Consider the following 23,750-nt stretch of genomic DNA (forward strand, 5'->3'; position numbering starts at 1 on the left):
CTGATGCTGTGAAATCACTTCATTCGCTCCATTAGTGTGATCTTGAATGACACCATTAACAAATGACCAAGATAAAGAACCTCATTCAGCTCCTAGATGGTTCTGGTTAAATAAAACTGCTTTCGGATGCCAACGTTTAGATACCCTCTCTCTCATTCTTACCAACTGAGCAGCTTCAGAGTGCATTTCATATTCAGTTATTAGTGACTTGGTTCATTGTTTTCCAAGTCTGGGACTGAATAGTTGTCTAATAATCAAGTGCTAATAATAGTAATAATATGCTGTAGGAGATTGTTGAATGAAAATTCTCAAAATGTTTTATAAGACTTAAAGGTCCCATTTTTTCCTGTTTTCTTGTGTTTTATTTGAAGTGTTGATCCATAAGAAGATATATATGTGGTTTTAAGAACCAAAAAACCATCTCAATGTAGTTTTAGATCTCCTCTCTCAGGCTTCTGTCTGGAGCTCTAGTAACAACAGGTCAGCGAACCAATCAGAAGAGAGGAGGCTCTGAGCCTCACTTCTGATTGACTGACTGTTTTCTGAGTGATCACATAAAAATGTAGCAGATTTCAGGTAAACACTGAACGCTGAAACCCCAATCCTGCCAGGTTGGATGGTGGGTCCATGGTGGGTGGGGATTGGGGCATGGCTGAGAGTGGTGACTTTGTTGTGACATATCAATTAATAGTAATTAATATTAATACTTTCACAGTATTAATATAGAACCTAGACCTGTTTTTTTTTCTTCAAAAAAGACATGGACATTTACCATTATACTATATGGGACCTTTAAGAACTTTCTTTAAGATTCTATATGTTTAAGGGAAATGTGGTCTTAATTTAGAGAACCACTCAGCCATGTTTGAAACCTGCCTACCTCCCATCCCCAATAAAAAAAATAGAAACCTTAAAACTTTAAGTGTTTAATTTTATTATTTGAAGCATTTTATCAACATAAAAACTCATCAGTGTGAATGAATATATTAATGAGCAGTTCCTCCTTCACTCTACAGACTGTTTCCTTCAAGTGTCTACAACAATATGTACACATTACACAGAACACCTCACAACATAGTCCTGGCCTGTGGAGGGGTTTTAAAACCTTTAACAAGTTCATGGGAAGACTGAATTCGTGCTTTAACGAGGGGGGAAATTACATATTATTAGCTGAGTCACGAGGCTTCTGAGGCTTCTGAGGCTTCTGAGGCAGAGAAGTCGACTATTTACATCTAAAACTAGATACTAGATGTGAATGAGACTTTAATCTGCTTTCATCTTTTTTGTATCACTTTTTCTTAAAAAGGATAAATACATTTTCCTTGCTCTCTGAGTTGGGCAAATGTGTATTCTAAACATCTGGATTATGTGATGTTAATACGACTAACACACAGGGGGGAGTCAGAAAGCTGGTTTGGTCCTTAAGAAATGAATTGTCTGGCTGAACTCATTATGTAAGTGGCATTAACGTAGTCCTCTAGATCCTGAACTCTTCTCAACCTTGTGAAAAAATGACGTCACAATAATTAAGCTGATTTTTTGATAAAGTGCCACAGTAATGGATTTCAAGTCATCTTGTATACACTTATATAGAATTGAACGGATCCCAGATACAGTATTAACCCTCCTGTCCTGAAAGTAAAAGTGTAATAATTTCTCTATTACAACACAGAACATGAGTTTGACATTGAACAAGGTGACCTATCACCTCACAAAAAAAGTATCTACTTGATGAAAATGTCATTTTTGTCAGCACACAGTCACACTCACTCACACAAGTTTTTCATGAACAATCTTAACTGTTCGGCTGTGAAACAAGATGCTCTGGATACAGCAGTTTGGCTTTTTCCAGGTTGTGTCAGTGTGTTCCAGTGATTCTGCAGTGGTAGCACATCAGCAAAATCCCCCCATCATGCATCTGTCCTGCTATGTTATTCTCCTCCAGTAAGGGCACAGATTTCTGCAGCCTGGTCTTAGCTTTAATATTAATTTGTATTTGGGTTTAACCCAGACATTTGGATTTTTATCATGGCAAAAAACACTGGCCAGTCAGGGTTGCCTACCTGATATGATGCAGATTGTTTGAATAACATTTTTCCAGATATTTTCTGTGAGTAATTAAAAGGGGCACGCCACCAATTTTACCCAGTAAGATAGGGTAAGGGTAAGATTCTGTTTATGGAACATTAGAGACTAAAACCCACGATATCTTGGCCTCAGCTGCATCAGTTTTGACCATTATCTCTTTCTTGCACTTACAAAAGTGCAGTAGTAAATTGCTGGAGTACCCCTTTGAATTCTCGGAAACCCAAACAATATGAAAATCATCCTTTTTAAATACACTGAATATCACATACCTATACCTATTTACCTTCAAGGAAAACATGAAAAATAATAAATAATGCAAAAATATACACGTATCTGCTTTCAGAATCCCGTATCAGTCAACCATAATTCCTTCGTTATTAGTCAGTCTTGATGGTGCATTCTTGGAGAACAGATTTTCAGCAGGACAACCTGGATTAAATTAAAGTTAAACAGATAAAATGTAAAAAGACAGAGACTGGTGTAGGTGTATTATAATACAACACTAATTTATCAAACTGCTAGAGGATTTACTTTCTCCATCAATTCTTCAGAAATAGCACCAGAGACAGTTTAATATGGGATTCCTGTGAGGGCTACAGCTGAACTTAGTTCATCATGGTAAAGTCCTCGGTATGTTTCCTGTCCCTGTGTGTACGTTATAGAGCTTTTCCTGCATTTAAACACTTAAACAGATGTGCTCACTGAGAAGCGACGGTCTCTGCACACTCACTTTCTGACAAGTGTAGAAATAGAAATGGCAAATGATTCCATAACCAAGGTTAGCTCTGTTGGAAAAGGTTTTTCTAAAGGTAGTTTGACGTTAAGTGCAGTAAGCGACGGCTACATCTGAATCCGTGTTCAGATCACGACATGTGACGATCAGAGATCTTTGGTAACTATTTTTAGCGCTGCGTCTGGTGACAACTCTGAGTGGACGTGATGGTTAAGTGATTTCTTTCGCTTATAAAGAGAGGCTCTCCATTTGATGTTTATGAGGCTTTTTTTTTTATAGAAAAAAAAATATTTAACATGTGATTCAATATGAACAGAGAAATTTAGGAAGAAAAAACATGTGTCTAAGATATCCATCACACTAATCTATTCTTAGTTTCTCAGTTGAATCTTTACTTGCAAAACAAAGACACTTTGTTCACCGTGTTTGCTTTGATGCATTTTATGAGCCTCTTGTTTTATTAACCAACCTGCTTTACTATACTGCCTTTGTTTCATCAGTCTGTTTTATCAGTTTTATCACTCTGCAGACATAATAAATACAACTGACACATCAGGCCTTTGTGTGTCCTTACAGAGTCAATCAATGGTTTCCCACAAGTTGAGTTATATAGCTGAACTAGTAAGAATCATTTTTCCCTTTCTCTTTCTGTTTTTTCTTCCCTCAAACACCTGTACTATAGTTTCTAATTGTAATTAATATCCCTCTGATTAATCTCTGAAAACATCTGTGAGATCTGGTTAAATAATTATCAGCTGTTTAAAAGGCACTTTGCATGTTTTGTTCATCTAAGAAGGAAGCGATTGGCTTGTTGGACTGATCAGAATTAAAAATCAGGGGAAATATCAACTACTGTAGCACTGATCTAAACAAAACCACTGGCTCTAAAGGGAAGTGACACACTGTGCAGTCTGTCTGGCAATGAGAATGGGCAACACTCCGCTGTAACGGATGTCGGGTGCAGGGTAAACTGCATTCACATGTTTCTTGGCAACAACTTGTTCCTCTGTGTGAGAAAAGTAGCAGTGCTGAAGCAATGCTGCAGGGAGGGTTGACACAAAGTTGCACTGTGTGTCACCACCATGAGGTTTAAAGGAGGATTCCAGCATGATTTGAGTTTTTACTCATTTGTTTCATATTTTATATCCTAACTGGATAAAATCTTTCACATTTGAAATAATTCCCAGTCACTTTTTTTTTATATAAATGTGCTATTACACCCAACACAAGCTAACAAGACTAAGAGTCTACAGCCACGCTAGCAGCTCAGTGAGGCTGCACCGAGACACAGTGGTGCTTTCAGCTCAATGCCAACACGCTCACAATGACAATGGTAACACGCTAATGTTTAGTGTAATAGCTTGCTAACACTTGCTAATTAGTACATTAGCAAATTAACAAGGTACAGTCGAGGCTGAATGCCATTAGTTTTAGAGGTATTAGGTGGCAGGTGAAAAGTTAAGGGATCATAAGGGATCACGATTCATCCTGAGAGGATCGTGAATGTTGGTATCAGATTTCATGACAATCCATCCAGTAGTTGAGATATTTCAGTCTGGACCGACGCTACCAGCCACACTGCTAACATGTTGAAGAAAGCTACAAGCCTTGTTCTTTTAACTCAAAAACATATACCAACAATTCTGTCATTCTACACACTCCTACAACCTCCTACCACTGTCTCAGACCACCCTGAGCTGTCACTGGGATCTAATAGCATTTTCCAAATAAAAAAGGAAATCAGGAAGAAATCACACTACCAGTATCTCCATTTAGCTCTAAGTTGTCTCTTCTGACATAAAGAATAGCCGGTGCTGAGGTTGCGTCAGGTTCCACCTCCTGTCAATCACAACTCAGTCAAACCAACAGATAAACCAAAACAAAGAGCTGCTGCCAGTTAAAAAGAAATCTGAACTCTGAGTTCAATTTTTTACGCTAGAAATCGTGCTGGAACTTTCCTTTAAATCCATGATCAGAGTCTGGGTGAGAACAAGTGAGGGGCTCCTCCTCTTACCAGTGAACCAGAGTTTCACTACAGTGTATAGAGCACGTCTCCAGTATCAAGAATTCTTTGCATTAGAGTTAAATGAGCCACCAGTGTTGAAACTTATCGATGCAAAGATGTCAAAGCAGTGATTTGTACTCAGGCCTCATTCCCACCGTCACCTTTAGGCCGTAAAAAAAAAAAAAAAAACCTCTCCAGAAGCAATATGCCGCTGAACATGCAGATATGCTGATTTAGTGTTCTAGTTAGTGAGCTGGCCTGAGAGCTATGGCTAAAGACAGCACATGTATACGATATAAACAACCGAGGTAATGCGGTAATGCTCCTTAATTTCCGAGCTCTTGGCGTTCTTGCGGCGGCTGAGCAGACCTAAATAAATTTTGATGAGGGTTAAATTTAGACTGAGAGGCTGACAGTTCAGCCTTCAGCACCAGCGGGGCTCCAGGGCCCGACCCTGTGTCCGTAAACGTCTGTTTTTTTTCCCTCCACAACACTGTCAGGCCTTCCCTGCCTTCATGTATGTGGGGATGGTGCCTCGCTGAGTCAGACCCTCGAAGCGTTTGTACGTGTAGTTGAGGAACACCCAGTCCTTCGACTTGAAGTCTGGCTCTGTCGCATTGGCTGAGAAAAGAAAAAGGAAAGTTTTTTTTATTCTAGATGCCTGTTGGGGGCAATAAAGAACATGCAATGTAAATGAGAAGCCCCTACAAATATTTAAGAAGCTGGGACAACAACAGCAGTGTTGTTTCTCATAAGTTACACAAATGACCAGATGTTAAAATTAGTTTGCCTGTAATTCAATAAGTTCCCTTCCCCACCCAAGACTTGTGTTCCTATAAGAGATTTTCCTGCAGTGCAGCGAGCAGAGTATTTCATGAGACAAACCTGGCTGAAGGATGTCTGATTCAGGGAAGTCATCAAAGTTGGAGGTGTCGTCAATGCTCTTGATTTCAATGGAGATGGCTGCCGGCCGCTCCCTGTGGAGGCAACACACAGGGAATCATGGAGGGAATGACGAAGACAGAGGGTTTTGGTTTTGGTTTTGCAAAAGGTTAAAAAAATACTGCTCCCTGTACCTGATATGCTCCCAGTCCACTGACTCGAAGAACTGATGACTCTTGATCTCCTCCACGCTGACAGCTCCAATCCTGTTCTCAGCATCAGTGCAATACCTGAAACACACACACAGCAGGCTGATCATATAACTGCACAATTCACCTTTTAAAAATATATTCACATATATAGTAGCTATACCAACATGTTTGGCATGTGGCCATCATCCTATAGTATTTTTACATACCTTAATATCAAGTCTTTGGCCCTCTCTGAGATGGGGACCTCAGGTGGAAAGACGAGCGTTTCCTTCCAGTTCATCACCTTCCTGTATGTCTCCTGCGGCGTCTCCGAGCAGAACGGTGGATAACCTGAACAGAGCCAACGCGGATTTTACACAGGCTGCTGTTACTGTAATACTAAGACATTATTTAGCTAATTATGTGCTGTAAATTTAGTGTAGTGTTTTGGTGGGACTGTTCCTGTGTACAGCAAACCTTAAGTCTGATTTGATTGTGTTAACTTATTCAAACAATGATGCCAATTTCTCAGACTGAAAAATTCACACTTTACACCTCTGTCTTGCTCTGTCAGTCTACAGACATGCATCCTTACCGATGAGCATTTCATACATGATGACGCCCAGAGACCACCAGTCACACAGCTTGTTGTATCCCGTCTGCATGAAGACCTCAGGGGCGATGTAGTCAGGCGTTCCCACAGTGGAATAAGCCTGAAAGCCACACAGACAGCTGGAAGTTGAGGTAGGAATTTAATTAATAACTATACCTGTCGTTCCCGCCAGGCGACCCCACGACCTATCCACATGGATGAAGGAACGCCACCTTCAACCAAACGTCTTTAAGACTAAACTCTTCAGTGTCTCCATCACAATATCAATATCAAAATCACCTCTTCATCTCTTACCCCAACTACGGTCACAAGAAACCTGGGTGTCATGTTTGATCACCCGCTCTCTTCTCTGATCATGTTGCATCCTTCTTGCAGTTGTGCTGCTTTGCTCTATGCAACATCAGAAAAATCAGGCCTTACCCGACTCAATACACCACCCAGCTCTTAGTGCAGGTCATAGTTATCTCTCTCTTCAACTACTGCAATGCTCTTCTGACAGGCCTCCCTTCATACACAGTGAAACCCAGAATGCAGCAGCCTGTCTGGGCCTTGATCAGCCTAAAAGGGCACATGTCACTCTGCTACTCATTGACCTCCACTGTCTACCCATGGCCGCCTGAATCATATCCACTAATGCTGCCTTCAGAGTGACTTCTGGGTCTGCTCCAATTACTTGAACTCATTATTCAGCTTTATTTCATTTTATCTGGCATTGTCTTCCCTGCACACAAGACGGTCTCAGTCCAGACTGTTCCGGTCTGTGGTTCTCTGATGGTGGAACAAGCTACTGAATGCTATCAGAGCAGGAGCGTCCCTCTCTATCTTCAAGACTCTGTTGAAGCCTCATCTCTTCTGAGAGCACCTCCTTATCCAACACCTCCAACACACCAACATGTCTGACTAGCTCTTACTGTGCACTTCTTTACCTGATCTCCTTCACTTATTAAATAGATGTCGTACCTACACCAAGGTCTCCTACTGCACTGAAGCTTTAGTGATGTCCCTCACTTGTAAGTTGCTTTGGATAAAAGCATCTGCCAGATGAGTAAATGTAAAAAAATAGACTTAAAATGTACTAATTTTAATTTTGCCCAGCATCTACAGTCAATGTACATAATGTACAACTCTTCAATATTACACCACTTCTGCCTCCTAAGTTTCTCTGGAGTACAAGTACGATTAAAATGTCAAAGTCTTACCAGCTGCCGCCGGTTCTTCTTCCAGGTTTCTGCTTTCCTCTTGGAGTTCATATTTTGAAAAGCTGCAGCATGAAGGACAGGATAGACAGGAAAGCATATGATCACTTGAATAGTTACACTAACAAAATGCTTCACATGAGTCAAATATAAAACATCCAAACAAATCAAAGTAAAATGTAAATGAAATTTAAAGACATTGCACAAAAAAAGGTCAGACTTTAGATTAGATTTTTAACTCACAGAAATCACTGGGTGGGTTGTGCGTCAGGTTCCTGTAAAATTCTGTGCGATGAGCCTTTTTCAGTCCCGTACACAGGCCGAAATCTGACAGCTTCACGTGTCCCTGTGATAAAAGAGACGTTTGACTCATCACCTGCAGGAAGTCACCGTGCACACGCACCACACACTGTATGAGTCAGGACATTTTTATGTGTCTGTGCATGAGTCTGCATTACATCTTTGTGTTTTTTAACAAAATGTTTTAAATGTTCAGAAATGGTAGATAGTGAAGGTCATCAAGTGTGTGTGTGTTTGTGGACTCACTCTGGAGTCCAGCAGCAGATTGTCAGGTTTGATGTCTCTGTGGATGAAGCCCAACTGGTGGATGGAGTCGATGGCCAAAACCGTCTCTGCAATGTAGAACTGGGTGGCCTCTTCAGACAGAGTGTCCTTCTTCATCAGCAGGGTCATCATGTCGCCTAGCAACAGGCGACATGATGTTATCATTTTTAATAAATGATAATATTTCTATACCCATGCAAGTCTTGCTCATGTTGGACAATTATTTACGACACAAAATGGGAATTCATCCCGTTTCCAGATCAATGTTACACTCAATATCTGGCTCTCCAGTTGGTTTGTCTGGTTTGTTATGAATAAAAATATCAACTAGTTTGAATTAGAGCCATCATGGCTAAAAAAAAACAAACAAACAAACAAAATAAAAAAACACTGACAAAATCTCAAACTTCAGCATCACCCACATTAATTGACTTTTATTCTGTTCTGCTCTTGTTTTCAGAGAACTGTAGCCCCATACAATCAAGGTGTCAGTGCAAACCTCCAGGCAGGAACTCCATGATAAGGTAGAGGTTCCTCTTGTCCTGGAAGCTGTAGAACATTTTGACCACCCAGGCGCCATCTGCCTCCACCAGAATATCCCTCTCAGCCCGGATATGAGCGACCTGCAGGGAGAGGGTAGACAACCTCAGACACTTGAACACAAACTCCAGTGTGCTTTGACATCCTTGAGCACTACGGCTCTGACAAATGTTTCACCTGTTCCTTTTCCAGCATGTCTGCTTTTCTCAAAATCTTCATGGCGTAAATGTGCCCCGTGTCTTTTTTCTGCACCAAACGCACCTGAAGGAGAAGACATCACGGTTTCAGTCACAAGGAATGTGAACACAAATGTCAGTGCTTTATTTAAACACAGCAGTGTATGCAGAGTTCTAGTATGAAAAATATAATACCCAGGAAATTACATTAACACTGTGGTAACACTGTGTGAACGTGCACCAATCCAAATTTCAGTTACCTCTCCAAAAGCTCCTCGTCCAATAACTTTAAGGGACTCAAAGTCATCCAAGCCCAGCCGCGTCCTCTTCAGTCGCAGGAACTCGGTCTCCTTACGGGCATGCTGGGAGCGTCGCATCACTTTCTGCAAAACACAGAAGTGATTTGAAGAAGTTGATGAAGAGGAACAGAAAAGTTTAGAATGAAAACAATTTTTCTATAACATTTAGAGAGAGTGAGAATACAAAGCGAACTGTACCTCCTCGTCTGGTAAACCCTCCTCTTCCATTGCCTTCTCCAACTTTTTCTGCCTACATAATGTAAAATGCATAAAAATCAGAATAATACCTACAAAAATGTTCTACTCCTTGTTAATTTATAAAATATGACAAAGTGGAAGCATACAAGGAGGGATAAGGTGACCTAAAGCGTGTCAGACCTTTACAATGAATCTACTCTCAGTTTATACAGGGAAGTAAACAGTGAGTCAGCTGAGGAGCCAAACTGTGTCACCTGGACTCGAGATCAAGTCCCAGGTAATGTGAGAACACCACAGGTACAAAAGGTATATTATAAAACGGCCTCTGTTGTGTTCACACCTGAGATGAAACGCCTCAGCATCGTTACCTTTTCCAGTGATGGATGTAGCGATATTTGATGCTTTAAACAACAGCTTCATTTACATGCAGAGTACCTGAGGTAACTGGCTGCACTGTGGTAAAGGTCCAGAACAACCTCTACAGAATGAGGTGACTATTAAAGGTGCAAAGTCGAGGAAGTAAAAAGTAAACATAGCTTGAAATATTCCTGATAAAGAGCAACACATGCAGTGGGTCCGGTGTGTTTCTATACATTTGTAAGAGAGAAGAGAGGACTGGTGTTTTCAAATCAGCAGGTTCTGTCAACTGTAAAGGAACAGATTTCAGATCTGCTCTTGTGGTTTTACCTCATCTCGCGCTCCTCGTGCTGGGTGAGCAGAGTGCTGTAGAAGTTTTCCAGTGTCAGCTTGGCCACAGTCACCCTCTCTCGGGTGTGGTTGCTCATGGGAAGGGCAGCTGCAGTCCCTCCCGTCATGGCCATACTATCCTGTGAAAAAACAAAAAAAGAATGTCAGATTAAGCATATCAGTCCAGTCACTGCTTCTACTAGTGTGAAGTGTATATTGGACAATTTCAGCATCAAGGAAGGATTCAGTCTTCTATAAAGTTTCACTGGTTCAATTCAATTCATTACACTCATGAGTTTTGTTGCTGCAGCCTCACTTGGTGTGATATGACCAGTAGCTTATGGTGGACTGGCTAATGTTCTCTAATGTTCACAAACTTTAGCTAGATGTTGCTGTGTAACTACTGTTGTGCTATATTTTAGCATTTACCATTAAGGCTAGGTCATACCAGCATTTCAAATGGCAAAATTTAATTAACTTATACTTTAATTGAGTGAAACGATGTACAACCCTAAGAACAAAATGATGGGGTAGTAAAACTCAGTACAGAAAAAAGAAAAAGGCTCAGAGAGCTATAGTGACCAACTAGCGCTGCCTCTTTGACAAGAATCTGCTGATAAACATCGCTATGCCACTTTCTGGTGTGACTGGTCCTTTATCCTGTCATCGTAACTTTTGGGAACTGTGACTTCTGTTCAGTAAAAGTTACATAAATTTGCTGTGAATACCAAAGGTGCACACTGTCCCCTCTGGTCAGGCTCTCCAGCAGGACAGCAGTCAATAATGCAGCGACACTGACAAGAACCCTCACTGGCTTCCCACCCACCAATGCAGACAGATGTGGGGTGAATGTTGTGGCTGATAAGTTTATCCCTGCACCACCTGTTTGTCTGTCCTCTACAGTATCTACACTGTCCTACTTGATGATTGTTGTGTTAGGTCAAAATTTAAAACTCTGATGACATCATCAGGGTCCCTCCAGGAAGATTATTATACAACTGTTTTTATAGTTACTTTGTATAATAACAAAACCAATCTTTTATGTGTAAAATCAATGGGTGGGGTGCATCTTTATATGTAATATTACATAAAAAACTGCCTATTACTAGAGCACCACAGCTTTAAAACAGGTTTAATGTCCAAGCTATGACCACAGCGTGACTACAACTCTTCTTTTCAGGGCTGCACTAAGCAAGATTTTAAAGCGCTTTTCCTGTGTTTTATTTGACATTTTGATCCATAAAAAATACATATTTGTAGTTTTAAGAACCAAAAACCATCTCAAAGTAGTTCTACATCTCTAGTCGCAACAGGTCGGCGAGTCTCTCTTCTGATTGGCTGATCTAAGCATATTGAAGAAAAATATAGTAGATTTCAGGTAAACACTCAGAAAAAAACAAATCCTGGTTGGATGGTTTGGGTCCAGGTGGGCGGGGTTTGGGACATGGATGAGAGTGATGACTGCTTTGTTGTGACATCACACAGTTACAGAAGTCTTGACGGCTGGTTTTAAGGCTCGGTTTCTGAATAATGGCTGTGTGCATTTCTCTGTGGACTGAGGCTTTGACACTTATGTATCTGTATATGTTGTGCTGGGAGGTGCACATCTTACTTCATGCTGCAGGGTAGATTTTCAAATTGTAAACATTATCTAAAACTTAACTTTGTGCGTCTGATGACCTAAGTTACCAAGTGTAACTTAATGATGTTAAAGTCTGCTTTTAAATTTCAATTCTGACTGGGGGGCCAAGCAGGGTAAAGGTCAATTATCAGGAGGTATCCATTTTTACATTTCAGTGAGCGCAGCTCTGGAACAGATCCCTTAACCACAGGCTAAGAGGAGGTGCCCAAGTCAGATCCTTGGTACAAAAATATTCTTGTGACCCCAGAACAGGGACAGGGAATCATGTGCTCATGATGGCTCATGGTCTGCAGGGTACATGCAGGGTTCATTCCAGGAACTAATAAGTGAAATTTCCACACATCTTTCTCAGTATACATTCCTGTGAATTTTTAAGTCTTAGATAAAATCAAACAGCCAAAGAACAATTCTAACACTAAAAAACACCAAGACGAAGGACAGAAAAAGATCCTAGAAATTTACTTATTAAGCTGAGGAAAGCTGAGATGGTGATTTTACTGGTGGGAAAATCAAAACCCATCATTCATTTACAAGAACAATGCATCACATCAGAGCAGCACTTCAGTCCTTAGTAAACAGTAACAGCTGTAAACTGACCAGTTTTTCTATGCTCACACTTAAACGATTGTTCTCTCCCTGACAAAAACTATTTTCTCTACAGGGTCACATACTTGCATGTTGGATTTGATGTATAGTGCTTGTGTGGGTGGAAAGAAAACCACAGAGAGCAGGAGACACAGACATACTTGTAAGGTGGAGGCCATGAGCGGTAGTAGGCTGAATAAAAAAAGTATACATATATATATATATATATATATATATATATATTATTATTTTTTTTTTTTAAAAAAGCATGAATGATGTTGTGAAATGAAAAAACTAAGCACTAGAAAGGAAACTTTAACCTTCCTTCTTCTTACATTAATATAAAAGTAACATGATCAGATTGTGAACATATTATGTAACAGAGAGAAAGAGGAAGAGGGTGGATAAGTACATTACCAAAACAATTCAGCATTAGAAAGGTATGAATGGGCTTGATTAGCTCACACAGAGATAAAACAGCCCTGCAGCCCAGAGATAGGACCCTTGTTTCGTCTAGTCACTGGCCCTTTTCCCGTCCTGGCCCCAACAATCTCACAACAACGAGTCACTTCCTGACTTCTGAGGAAAATCACTGAATCACTGCTGCAGACCACTTGGATTGGGAGGTTTCTCCCGGGTGGAAAACAGGGACGCTGACAAACAAGGGTGTTGAGTTACTGTGATCTGCACAGATTTACCTGAGCACAACACTCCAAGCAGGCTCAGCTTAAAGGGAAACACCACTGATTGTCACCAATAAAATGTGATCTTGAACAAAAACAAAGCCGCACAAGCAGACTAATTACAGTTTTTATGGGGACCCTCTATGAACTGTACCAATGAAGCCAACTCACATAGGTCTGGTACGTAGATAGGTAGACATTAGTGTCTTCAACATTTGTACAGTACATACTCCCACATAACAAATCCAGTTACATCACTACATCCAATATATATCCTGTATCTGTGATCAGATAGGAGTACAGTGAAATCGGGTTGTGGGGGGGGGGGTCATGTGTTTAAGGTAAGTGATGGCTCTGTTAAGGTTGGAGGGTGGGAGACCAGTGATTTTGGAGGCAGTCAACTTGGTAATGGTGGAGACCAGCAGGTGGAGCGGGAGTGTAGTAGGGACTGAATTATGCTTTTGTAGAGCAGTACAGAAGGTGGACCGATGAGGCGAAATGATCATTCTGATTAGAAAAATATTGTGAAACTATTTCACCAAAGCTTCAAACACAGAGTTATTATTGTCATAGTGCCCAGCTCTTTTAGTTTGCTGTGTGGAGCTTAAAGGTGAGCAATGGAAGAGTGTCAACATTCATTTTGACCTGTCATAGCAGAGGAAGGACAGGTGCTGCTAATGACATTAATGATGGCTCTGCAGAGGCAGCGTGCACAGTTGACTTGTTCCCATAGCAACAGTTTTACTTGTCATAACGAGCACTGGTGAAACAAATTTATTTAACAATGGCTCAGTTCCATAAAGTGTGTCTGCGCTTTTCCTGCTGACAAGCAAAACTGTTTGCTGTGACACTGGTCTATAACACAACACTGAATCTGAGGCAGCTAAATGGAATTCAGCCAACATTAATGTTATTAGTTCCACCTATGCTTTTCCTACTGTGACGTGTCAAAATGTCTTTAGTGTAAAAGACCCATTGATGTACACACTTGTGACATCAGCCTGAATGAGTCTTGAGCTCGTTTTTCCACCAAAGTGGAAAACGAAGCATCATTCAAACAGTCAGAAACTGTTGCATCACAGATGAGCCAGCCAGGCCTTTAGCTTAGACTGGAGGGATTTTTTTTGGCTTGAAGTTAACCAGATCCACCCCATAGCCAAACAAACAAGGGTACACCACTCAGGCACTTATAAGGAAGGCATTTTGAAGGCAGGCTTAATATTTGGAGACTAAAGCATGAAGCCTGAAAAATAGGGGCCAGTAGCCAAATCTGACAATTACAACTATAATCTACAAATGGTCACAGTAAAACTGTTAAAGGTTCAGTCCATCCAAATTTCACAAAATATACAACCCATGCAGATAGTTTTACTTTTATCTGCCATATTTTTCTGATCTCCTAGGCTGAGATTTCTGCCGTGCAAAACTTAAAACATTAGTGGTGCTCAAAGTATCAAAAATTATGCTTGAGAAATAAAAGGCAACAGAATGTCCTTCAAGAAAACAATGACCCAGTTACTCTGAATAATCAACAGTAATACTGATATTTCCCAATGAAAACTGCTGCCAGCAAGGTCTGTGTTTACCTGTATAGGTAGATACAGCATAGCTAACAACCAACAACAACATAACATGATAGCAATCTTGTTGCCACAGTGACATTCATTATCAGACCTGACAGACAGTGAGCTGAGAGTCCAACTCTTAATGCCTCACATGTGTAGGAGATACTATCTATGAAGTCTGAATAAAAAAAAAAAAATTGAAATGAAATAAAAATTAAGGCATAAGATTCAGAGTGTAACTGTTTCCCCACATGGTGGGTTTCTCAGTTTGGTGTAAGGTCAGTTTTATGTGTGTGTGGAAACACACAGACACACTCCACCCTTGAAGTGCTGTAAGTGACTGGACAGGAAAACCATTCCATCCTGAATGAATGGGCTCAGTCATGACACCAGAGAGGAAAGGGACACACACATGCGTTCTCACACACATACACAAACACATATACACACAATAAAAGTTACATTCAAAATAACATATATTGGCTAAACCTTCTGTTTATTTCAAGCTAAATGGCCACTTTTGGATTGAAAAGTCACTAATGGGAACTGTAAGGGAATAGTGTGTATCAATAATTGAATTCTATTCCTGTCAGTATGCTGATGTTCCTATGGCAATATATTCATAATTTATCTTTATTCATGGCTATACAGTTTGTATTTCCAGGGGTTATATGTACTTGTATGAATATGTTTCAAACTTTGAATTAAATTACAAAAAAACAAAAACAAACTTAAAAGAGATTTAATGCTCCAGGGAATAAATGTATTTCTTTTCATATAACTATAAATACACAAATCAAAATAAATGTAAATGTAAAATTTGGATAGATTTGTTATGTGTAACGTACTTTGTTACTCACCTAAGATGGTGTGTACCTGCATAGCTACAGTTTGTCCACACATTAATGTTTAGCCTATAGACTGTATATTATCTGCCCAATGTTTCCCAACTCAGCTACACTGATATTTCTCTGCCACCCTGTCAAACCTCTACTCGGCGCCACTCTGGGTCCATCACTGACAGCTAGAACATGATGGTTGACACTAAATTATCCTCACTGTTGAAACACTTATATTATGTATTTTATATTTTATACAGATATTGGGTCGGTTTGGTGCTGTGTTAGCTAGCTATCTGTCTGCTAAATTCCCTTTGCGTCTGTCTGGCAGGTTCCATTGTAGCAATAAATAAAAACCCGACGACAGCTTTTTGAAAGAAATATTTTTCACCTACCTCCGTGTCCTGCTCCAGAGTCAATTATTGGCTTGCCGCCAGCCACAACCAAGGTGAAGAAATTTGTTATTTCGTATTTTCCTGCCTAATATTTAGGCAGCTGAAGTCTACACGCTCCAGTTACTGGCTACCCTTAGAGAGACCTATCAGGCTGCACAGTAAACATCGCTGATATCAACGCCACATCATAACAGAAGTCCTCTGACGTTCACAACAAGCTAACCTGACATTATTTACAAATATTTTAACGTCTTCATTTGTAACTCTCGACCTCGAAATTCAACGGTTCTTCCGTCCTTTACGCTATAAAATATGAAATAAGCAGCGGTGCTTCCTGGGACCGTTGGGCTCATCAGACGTTCTGGCAACGCAACGTCGTAGCACTTGAGTGACGCTAGCACGAACCAATTATCGACGAATAAGAGGACCCGTGGTTTCCACCGGCCAATCGTATGCGGATATAAATATGACTGACAGGTGTATCAGCCAATGACCAGATCTAAATCGCAAGGGTTGTGTTTGAGAACGCAGGTTAATTTGGTTAGCAAGCACATGCAGCTATGAAAGAATACACTAGCTACAATAGTACTACAGTCTTCTAACACAATGTTATTGATTATAGTTATTGGAACCCTTACTATTAAATTAATATAGATTATTGTGAGTTTTTTTAGAAGTACATATCCATAAATAGAAAATGCCATACGAAGCACAAGACGGTATCAAAGGTCAATAAAAGGTCATGTTGTGATCAAAATACAAATTGTAGGATGTTTATTGATAGAGCTGACCAAGAGAAATCCGCCAAAATAAAATGAAAACTATATGAATTATTTTATATTAATATTTCACCATTATATAAATGTGAAAGAAAAACTAATCTATACCCCATGGACATGTTATTGAGTAACTTTAGCCAAGTGGCAATATAAGAGATAAAAACACCATAAAATGTGATAAGACAACAATAAAATCAGTGCTACAGAAAGACCGCAATAACAAATATTTCTATTAAGGCAAGATCTGAAATCTTTGGTGTTTCAAAATGACTGCAGCTGTGGCCAAAATACATTAAATAAAGTTAGAAACTGCAGATAATGTTTTTACATTTCAATACTATTTCAATGTAGAAATTCCAAAGAATAATGACTTATTTCCTCCAATAATCCCAGCAAGGGTTCTTAGAAATGTGCTCGCCTTATCTGGCTTTTCCTTGCAGACTTGTGTCTATATGAGAAAGAACTGGATGCAGCGGCACATTAACTTGATTACTACTACTACTGCTGCACAGGTTGGTAGGTGAACTTTCTCTGCCACAAATTTCCTTATTTGGACAGGCTGAGTGTTTTCACTGTTAGAGCCATGATGTCAACATACAGAGAGGTGGGTGTACTCTGCTAACACATCTGGGTGTGGTGTCTAGCGGACAAGGCTGTTTTTATATTTCTCACATTTCTCACATCAATGGGGCCCACTGAGCTGTGACACAGCACCTATATTTAGATTTGGGCTATAAACTCTCTGGCCCGCAGCCTACGCTTCACAAAGTTCAGTCTGAAACACTCAGACCACTGAGCGACAGTTTTAATGAAATCAAAAGTGGACCACATGACTACACAGTTATGGTGATTTTCAGATATTAAGTTAAAATGATTTTTATCTTTATCAGATTTTTTTATTTTGTTGAGGCTATTTTACCAGATTAAAAAACAACAATCAATCAGTTAAGTGTTCGATGTTTTTTTTTTAAATCACACGCATAAAAACATACATAAAAATATTTTCTTTCATCTTTATCTTAAAAAAAAGATGAGAGCTCTTTATTTCATAAAATACATTATTTGGGTAGATTATGCAATTTAAGTGCCAGTGTTTAAAGAAGAAGAACAAAGTTATCTTTTTTGCCAGCAGGGAATTTTCTTATTTCTCATACTGACAATTGAATTCCCATTAAGTATATCTTCAAGTCATCAGCAGCTCTCTTCCCTATTTAACCCACTCAGCAGTTTGTAACCCCCCCCCCCCCCTCCCGCCCCATACTATCTTGCTTACGAAATCCTCTCAAATGTAATGAAATATCCTAACACCAGAATTTTGTTCCTTAAAAAGTTAACATTTTGCGGATAAAATGTTTCCACCAGACATCTCCGGTGTTTAAATATAGCTAATATAGAAGTTATGCTGTCATCCATCACATGCTATATTTCAGTTGTTTCACAGATGCTCGTGTCTACAGTGACAGTCAGAAAAGTAGAAGTGTGGTCATGCTGAAAGAGTGAGGTCATTTCAACAGAATTTCAACAACTAGAGAAAAGCTGACATGACGATAAATATCACACTGATGTACTTGTGTTTCAACAAATTAAATCCCCAAAAAGTTTGTTGAAGCTTTATTTATAAAAAAAAAAAGAAAAAAAAAAAAAGGAAAAATTACTTGGTTATAGACAGTTAAAGAAAAAGAGTGATTTAACTTTTTAAAGCAGCCAAAATGAGAAATCTGATCATTTCATTCATAAATATCTACAAAAACAGATTGAGATCTGACTCAACTCAATATACAGCACAGATTGTACAGAAAACATACAAACCTGACAGACTGTTTTAGACCAGGAGGAAGCATTTTTCCAAACTCAAGAAAAAGGCAAAAATAAGGACTATGTGCATGTGAAGACTTCTTCTTTTTCTCCTCTCCAGTTGTGTTTCAGGCCAAATCTCATTAGAAATTTACAGAGAAATCACAAGAAGGCTGTTTGTCTCAACCACCCAAATTTGGTCAGCGTCTCGTATTCTCCACACACACGTATGGACACATATTCAGACAGACTCAGCCCGTGTTTGTGTGTTTTGAGAGTGGCAGTTGGTGAGAGTGAAACTGTCCAGTAGTATAATATGTATGTTGTGGGGTCAGGATTCGGCGGGTGAAGGCTGACTCGGAGCTCCGTTGCGGGTGCGGAGCTGAGACTGGGCTATGTCAGCCAGAGCGCTCTGGATCTTCTCCAGCAGCATATCGCCACGGTAAACCACGTCCTCCAGACGAGCTGCTGCGTCGTGGTTCTCCTCTTCCAGCTGCCGCAGACTGGCCGCCTGACGAGAGGTCACAGCAGGTCACATTCACGGTACTTTTTTTTTTTTTTAGGAATTTTTGCAGATCAGGTTGTGGTGCGAACAAGCCCCGAGTTTCAGCCCTCACACACTTGTCCTGAAGCTTCATTATTCATGTCAAAGGGTCACTAACCTCTGACTCGCCTGATGAAGATGGGACAATAACTGCATCCCTCACCAATGGCAACATACATTATGAATTGCCAAACAATGAAGTCTTTCAACCGCAAAATCTCTGATTTATATTTACACCAAAAGGAAGTGTTAGTGTGGCCAAAAGCTGAATTAAACAATTACTGTACATATATACAATATGTATTTTGTACATATGAAGTAGTTCCAACTTTGCAGGAAACAGACATTAACATGAGCCTTTCTTCAAATGTTAATGCACTTTTTATTTGATTGATTTGAAAATCTGCGCCCTTGACTTCACTGAGGGCCATCCCAAAAGCTTCAGCTCGTATTTGCTGTAGCAGTTCATGGTAGTACTAGTCTCATTCCTCTTTTCAGTTTCCCTCTCTTGACTGAGTGCATGACTTTTTTATCCAGAATTTGCTGATATTCAGTGGAATTCATTCTTCCCTCTGTCTGTACAATGTTTTCCATACCACTGGCAACCACACAGCCCCAAAGAATATTTCCACCCTCACATTTAACAGTTGGCAAAGTGTTGTGTTCATCAAATGCTACTCCATTTCTCCTCCAAACAGACCTTTAGTAATTGTGGTCAAAGAGCTCAGCTCATTTGTCTTACAACACTCATTTCCAAAGCAACATCTGGCTTATCCAGATGTTGCTTTGCAGACAGACTTTACTTTTGACTTTTCTAATGAAGTCACATGTAAGTTTCCCTTCTGATTCTGACTCTTTCATGTTGAGCCTGTTGGTGCATCAGCACTCCACAGTGAAACAGCGCACCACCGCTGAGCCCTCCTGCAGCTCCTTTACAGTCAAACGTATGTTTTGTTTTGGTTCTCTGTCCAGCAGACCTGCAGTTTTATCTGAAGGTTTTCTCAAGTCTTCCAGATCTTGTCTTGACTTCCACAGTTCACCTTCACTCTTAATGACATTTCAGACAGTGGAAATTTAAAAGCTGGAAGCTCTTTGATGTCTCTTTATAGTCTAACCTGCTTTGTAGCATCAGTTAGTTTCAATTTCAGACCCTAAGTCAGTTGCTTCGAAGAGCTCATGTTGTTGATTGTTACCACAAGGTCTGAAGAGTTGACTGCTGACTGTCCCTATGACAATTCTTGTCCTGCCTTACAAGTCCTAATGAGTTAATGAAGTTCTGAGACTTTAAAAGTAGAAAGCTGCCCAAACTTTTTGCACATGACACAATTAGTGTTTTTTTTTCTTCTATTTCTTACGTTCATGAAAAAAAGTCACAGTGCATTAAGATTCCAAGAAACCCTCATTTTAATGTCAGTTTGCTGCAGGGGTTGTACTAACTTTTCACTTAATCAAATCAACAAAATCTGCAATTTGCCTCACGGTGCCCAAACATTTGGATACGACTGTAAAAGGAGAGAATGTTTGTGATTCATTAAGGTTACATTTTCTGTTTCTGCATGTTTATGGCTGTTTTTTTATTCTGTCTTTTACTGTTAATCAACAGCTGTATGTCAGGCTGTGAAGAAAATCACAATGCCACTTGATGAAGCTGCCCGTTAGTTTTAGTTATGGTTGATAGAGATGACCGACCATGAAACAGAAGTAAAGAAAGTGACTCCCAGGTGTGCACTGTGAGTCTGTTGGGATGTGGCTCTGCAGCTAAAAACTTTCATTTATTAAATGCTTCACAAGGTAAAATCTCTGAGGTCAAACAGACCTATTGGACTGGTGAGCTAAATTGGTTGCACTGACATCATAAATTAACTGGATCCCTTATGAAGTGTTATAAACAATCAAGATACTGTATCACACCACACCATGTTGTGTGTATACACAGATTCACTCAGTAATTTTCAACAGTCACACTTGGCTGCAATTTCCCATTGGGAATGAATTATAAATAATAAAGAACTATCTGCTGGAAAGAGCTTCACACATCAAGTGCTTCTTTAGTGAACTGATATCCATGGGCCGTATCCTTATATGGTTTTTTACTTTCAAGAGACAAACTAGAAAAACAGCAATAGTGTTGATATTTCCTCTCACATTCTGAAGTTTACCAAATTAATCTTGTCACTTTTCTCTAAACTGAGGCAGGTGGTGATGGGAACATAGCAAACATTAAGGAAAGGGTTTTTTGAGTGAAGTTGTTATTATTCCAAAGCTCAAATAATGTAATATAGTAAGCTTAGAATCCAGTGACAAAAGTATGGTTAAAAAACATGGGAAGTCATACTTAGCTGTTAATTTAATTCAGCTATACTGAGAATTGTTCCAGATATTAATCAGCCACTCACTCATATGACTTGCATTATTATTTATCCTGTTACTGCATAGGGATCATTTGAGTTTGACCTAATATGTCCTTCTATTTTCAGGAAAGGGATCACAGTAAAATCGCTGACCCTGAAAAACTTACATAGTCTTAGACAGACCTTTAACTACAGTATGAACAATTATTCTGTAAGAGTTTCAATAGGATTTGGGGAGGAGAATATAAATATACAGCATATATTAAACTCAATTATTTAGGTGTATATTTCTGTGATTAAAAAAAAGTTTTATTGTTGTTTATGTTAGCAGCATCTAGGCTACTTATAAATAGTAACCTAAACGACAGCCTGAAAACAGCCTGAGACGTCACTCTGCTTTTTTAGAGTTGGAAGCCGTTAGTGTAAATCGCAGCTGTCCGTGCATTCCCTTGGCTCCCTCTACTGGCTGAAAGCTGAAAATACTAACTGGGCTTTGATGTGTTCTTCTGCATAAGTACAGGCTTCTGGGCATTTAAACCTGGCTCTCCCAGACAGAAACATTTCCATAAGATTTCCATAAGAAGATTAATGGATCCTATTCAGTCACACTGCTATAGTGACTTCTAAGGAAAAATTAGGATATAAAGGACTGTCAGAAAGATGCTTGTGTGTGCTGACCTGCAGAGCAGCTGTGGACTCCTCACTGGGCAGAGAGTCGATTAGTACATCCACATCTTTGGCTGTTCTGGCTATCAGGGCTGCAAACAGCTGGGCATATTCTGGACACATATTAAAAACAAACAAAAAAAAGAGTTCAATCTAAATACACGGTACAAGGGAAACTTTATTTAATGTCAATCAACACGAGATACAAGCGAAGCATAGCAGAGCGAAATATCATTTACTCCTAATTTAATTTTAAAAAATATGTAATAATTTTTTCATATATTCTGTAAGTCTTTAGCAACCAGTAAAAGGTGTAATATTAAAAGCCAAAAATGGAAAATACTGATGTAGAAGAAAGTGAAATTCTGAGAGAAAAGATATATATTATATTCTTTTAATGGGTATGACTCTAGCAGACAAAATAAGTCTCCTTCCTGAGTGGTGACACCTGCATGTTTTATACTTGTGTATTATTGTTTGTACAGATGAATGGGGATAATTCAGGCATTTGGAAAGTGGGACCAGACTTGATCAAGATCTTGGCTGATATCTATCGATTTTTCCATGACGTCAATTAAAGAGGGACTGAATTTGAAGGTAGGTCTTAAAATACTTCCACAGGTACACCTCCAATTAACTCAGATGATGCCAATTAGAAGCTTCGGAAGCCATGACATAATTTTCTGGATTTTTCCAAGCTTTCCAATGCACCGCCAACTGAGTATATGTAAACTTCTGACCCACTGGAGTTGTGAAATGGTGAATTAAGAGTGAAACAATCTGTCTGTAAACAATTGTTGGAAAAATTACTTGTGTCATACACAAAATAGATGCCCTTATGGACTTGCCCAAACCATAGTCTGATAGCATGAAATCTATGGGGTGGTTAGAAAATTAGTTTTAATTCAACTTAAGTGTATGTAACATTCTGACTTCAACTGTGCATTTTTATTACGCAGAAAGTAAAAAAAAAAAAAAGAGCTAAAGATAAACTGTATGTTCTCAAAGTGTGTTGTTACATATTCATAGTTTGACTGACAAGGAAACAGTATATTTTATCTCATTATGAACTACTTATTTCTGCCAAGAGCCCATCAATTTAATAAGATTGAGAAGAAACATGTATTAAACGAGAAGATAGATAAGTAAATGAAAAAGAAAGGGCATAATAGGAAAGAAAGAAGGAATAGAGCACCTTCGGTAGGGTTTGCGGGCTGATCTTTGTTGATAGCCGTCTGGATGTTACTGAAAGAGGCAGGAGGCGCACATTGTTGTAGGACGCCGATGGCATTACAAAACTGATCTGCAAGCTGGACACAAAACAACACCATTAGTGGATTGCAGTTTCATTCAAGGAAGCTAGCTGTTGACACTGACAGTCAGCCACACGCTTGTTGCTTTGTAATTCTGCCGAACAAATGTTTCAGTGTCCAATACAACCTGAAGCTGAACTTATTTCGTTATACAGGCCCCCGGTTGTTAGCTACCCGGTGATGTAGCAATGTTAACAGATTGCTGAAATATTGAGGATACTGCTTCAGAGTACCTTCTACCTTCATAATATATAACCAGTCAAGTTTGTTATGCAAGTCACTGGCTATTTAACTACGCTTTTGTTTTAAAACTCCAAAATTTGCCTTACCGAATTGACAGCGTCTTGAAGCTGCGTTAGTCTGTCCGCCATGTTTTCTGTGATTTAACGAAAGATCGCTGATATTATCGCGAGAGTGTCCTG

At 39.5% G+C, this 23,750-nt stretch overlaps 2 protein-coding genes across 2 annotated transcripts; both read right to left on the minus strand.

Moving 5' to 3' along the window:
• Positions 1-3,086: 3,086 nt before the first annotated feature.
• Positions 3,087-16,176, minus strand: stk38l (serine/threonine kinase 38 like). The gene is made up of 14 exons (XM_022749437.1): positions 15,882-16,176; positions 10,173-10,312; positions 9,486-9,537; positions 9,249-9,371; positions 8,990-9,073; positions 8,772-8,895; positions 8,255-8,409; positions 7,952-8,054; positions 7,712-7,773; positions 6,495-6,612; positions 6,127-6,250; positions 5,903-5,998; positions 5,712-5,803; positions 3,087-5,447 (listed from the first exon to the last, which is right to left on the minus strand). The coding sequence occupies exons 2-14, from the start codon at positions 10,304-10,306 to the stop codon at positions 5,323-5,325; spliced, it is 1,392 nt and encodes a 463-aa protein (XP_022605158.1). The 5' UTR covers positions 10,307-10,312; positions 15,882-16,176; the 3' UTR covers positions 3,087-5,322.
• Positions 16,177-17,906: 1,730 nt separating this feature from the next.
• On the minus strand, positions 17,907-23,701 carry med21 (mediator complex subunit 21). The gene is made up of 4 exons (XM_022749548.1): positions 23,658-23,701; positions 23,211-23,325; positions 22,028-22,128; positions 17,907-18,965 (listed from the first exon to the last, which is right to left on the minus strand). The coding sequence occupies exons 1-4, from the start codon at positions 23,697-23,699 to the stop codon at positions 18,786-18,788; spliced, it is 438 nt and encodes a 145-aa protein (XP_022605269.1). The 5' UTR covers positions 23,700-23,701; the 3' UTR covers positions 17,907-18,785.
• Positions 23,702-23,750: the final 49 nt, after the last annotated feature.

This window comes from Seriola dumerili, unplaced genomic scaffold (assembly GCF_002260705.1).
Source record: "Seriola dumerili isolate Sdu_G_001 unplaced genomic scaffold, Sdu_1.0 BDQW01000138.1, whole genome shotgun sequence".
In the NCBI taxonomy this organism is placed as follows: domain Eukaryota; kingdom Metazoa; phylum Chordata; class Actinopteri; order Carangiformes; family Carangidae; genus Seriola; species Seriola dumerili.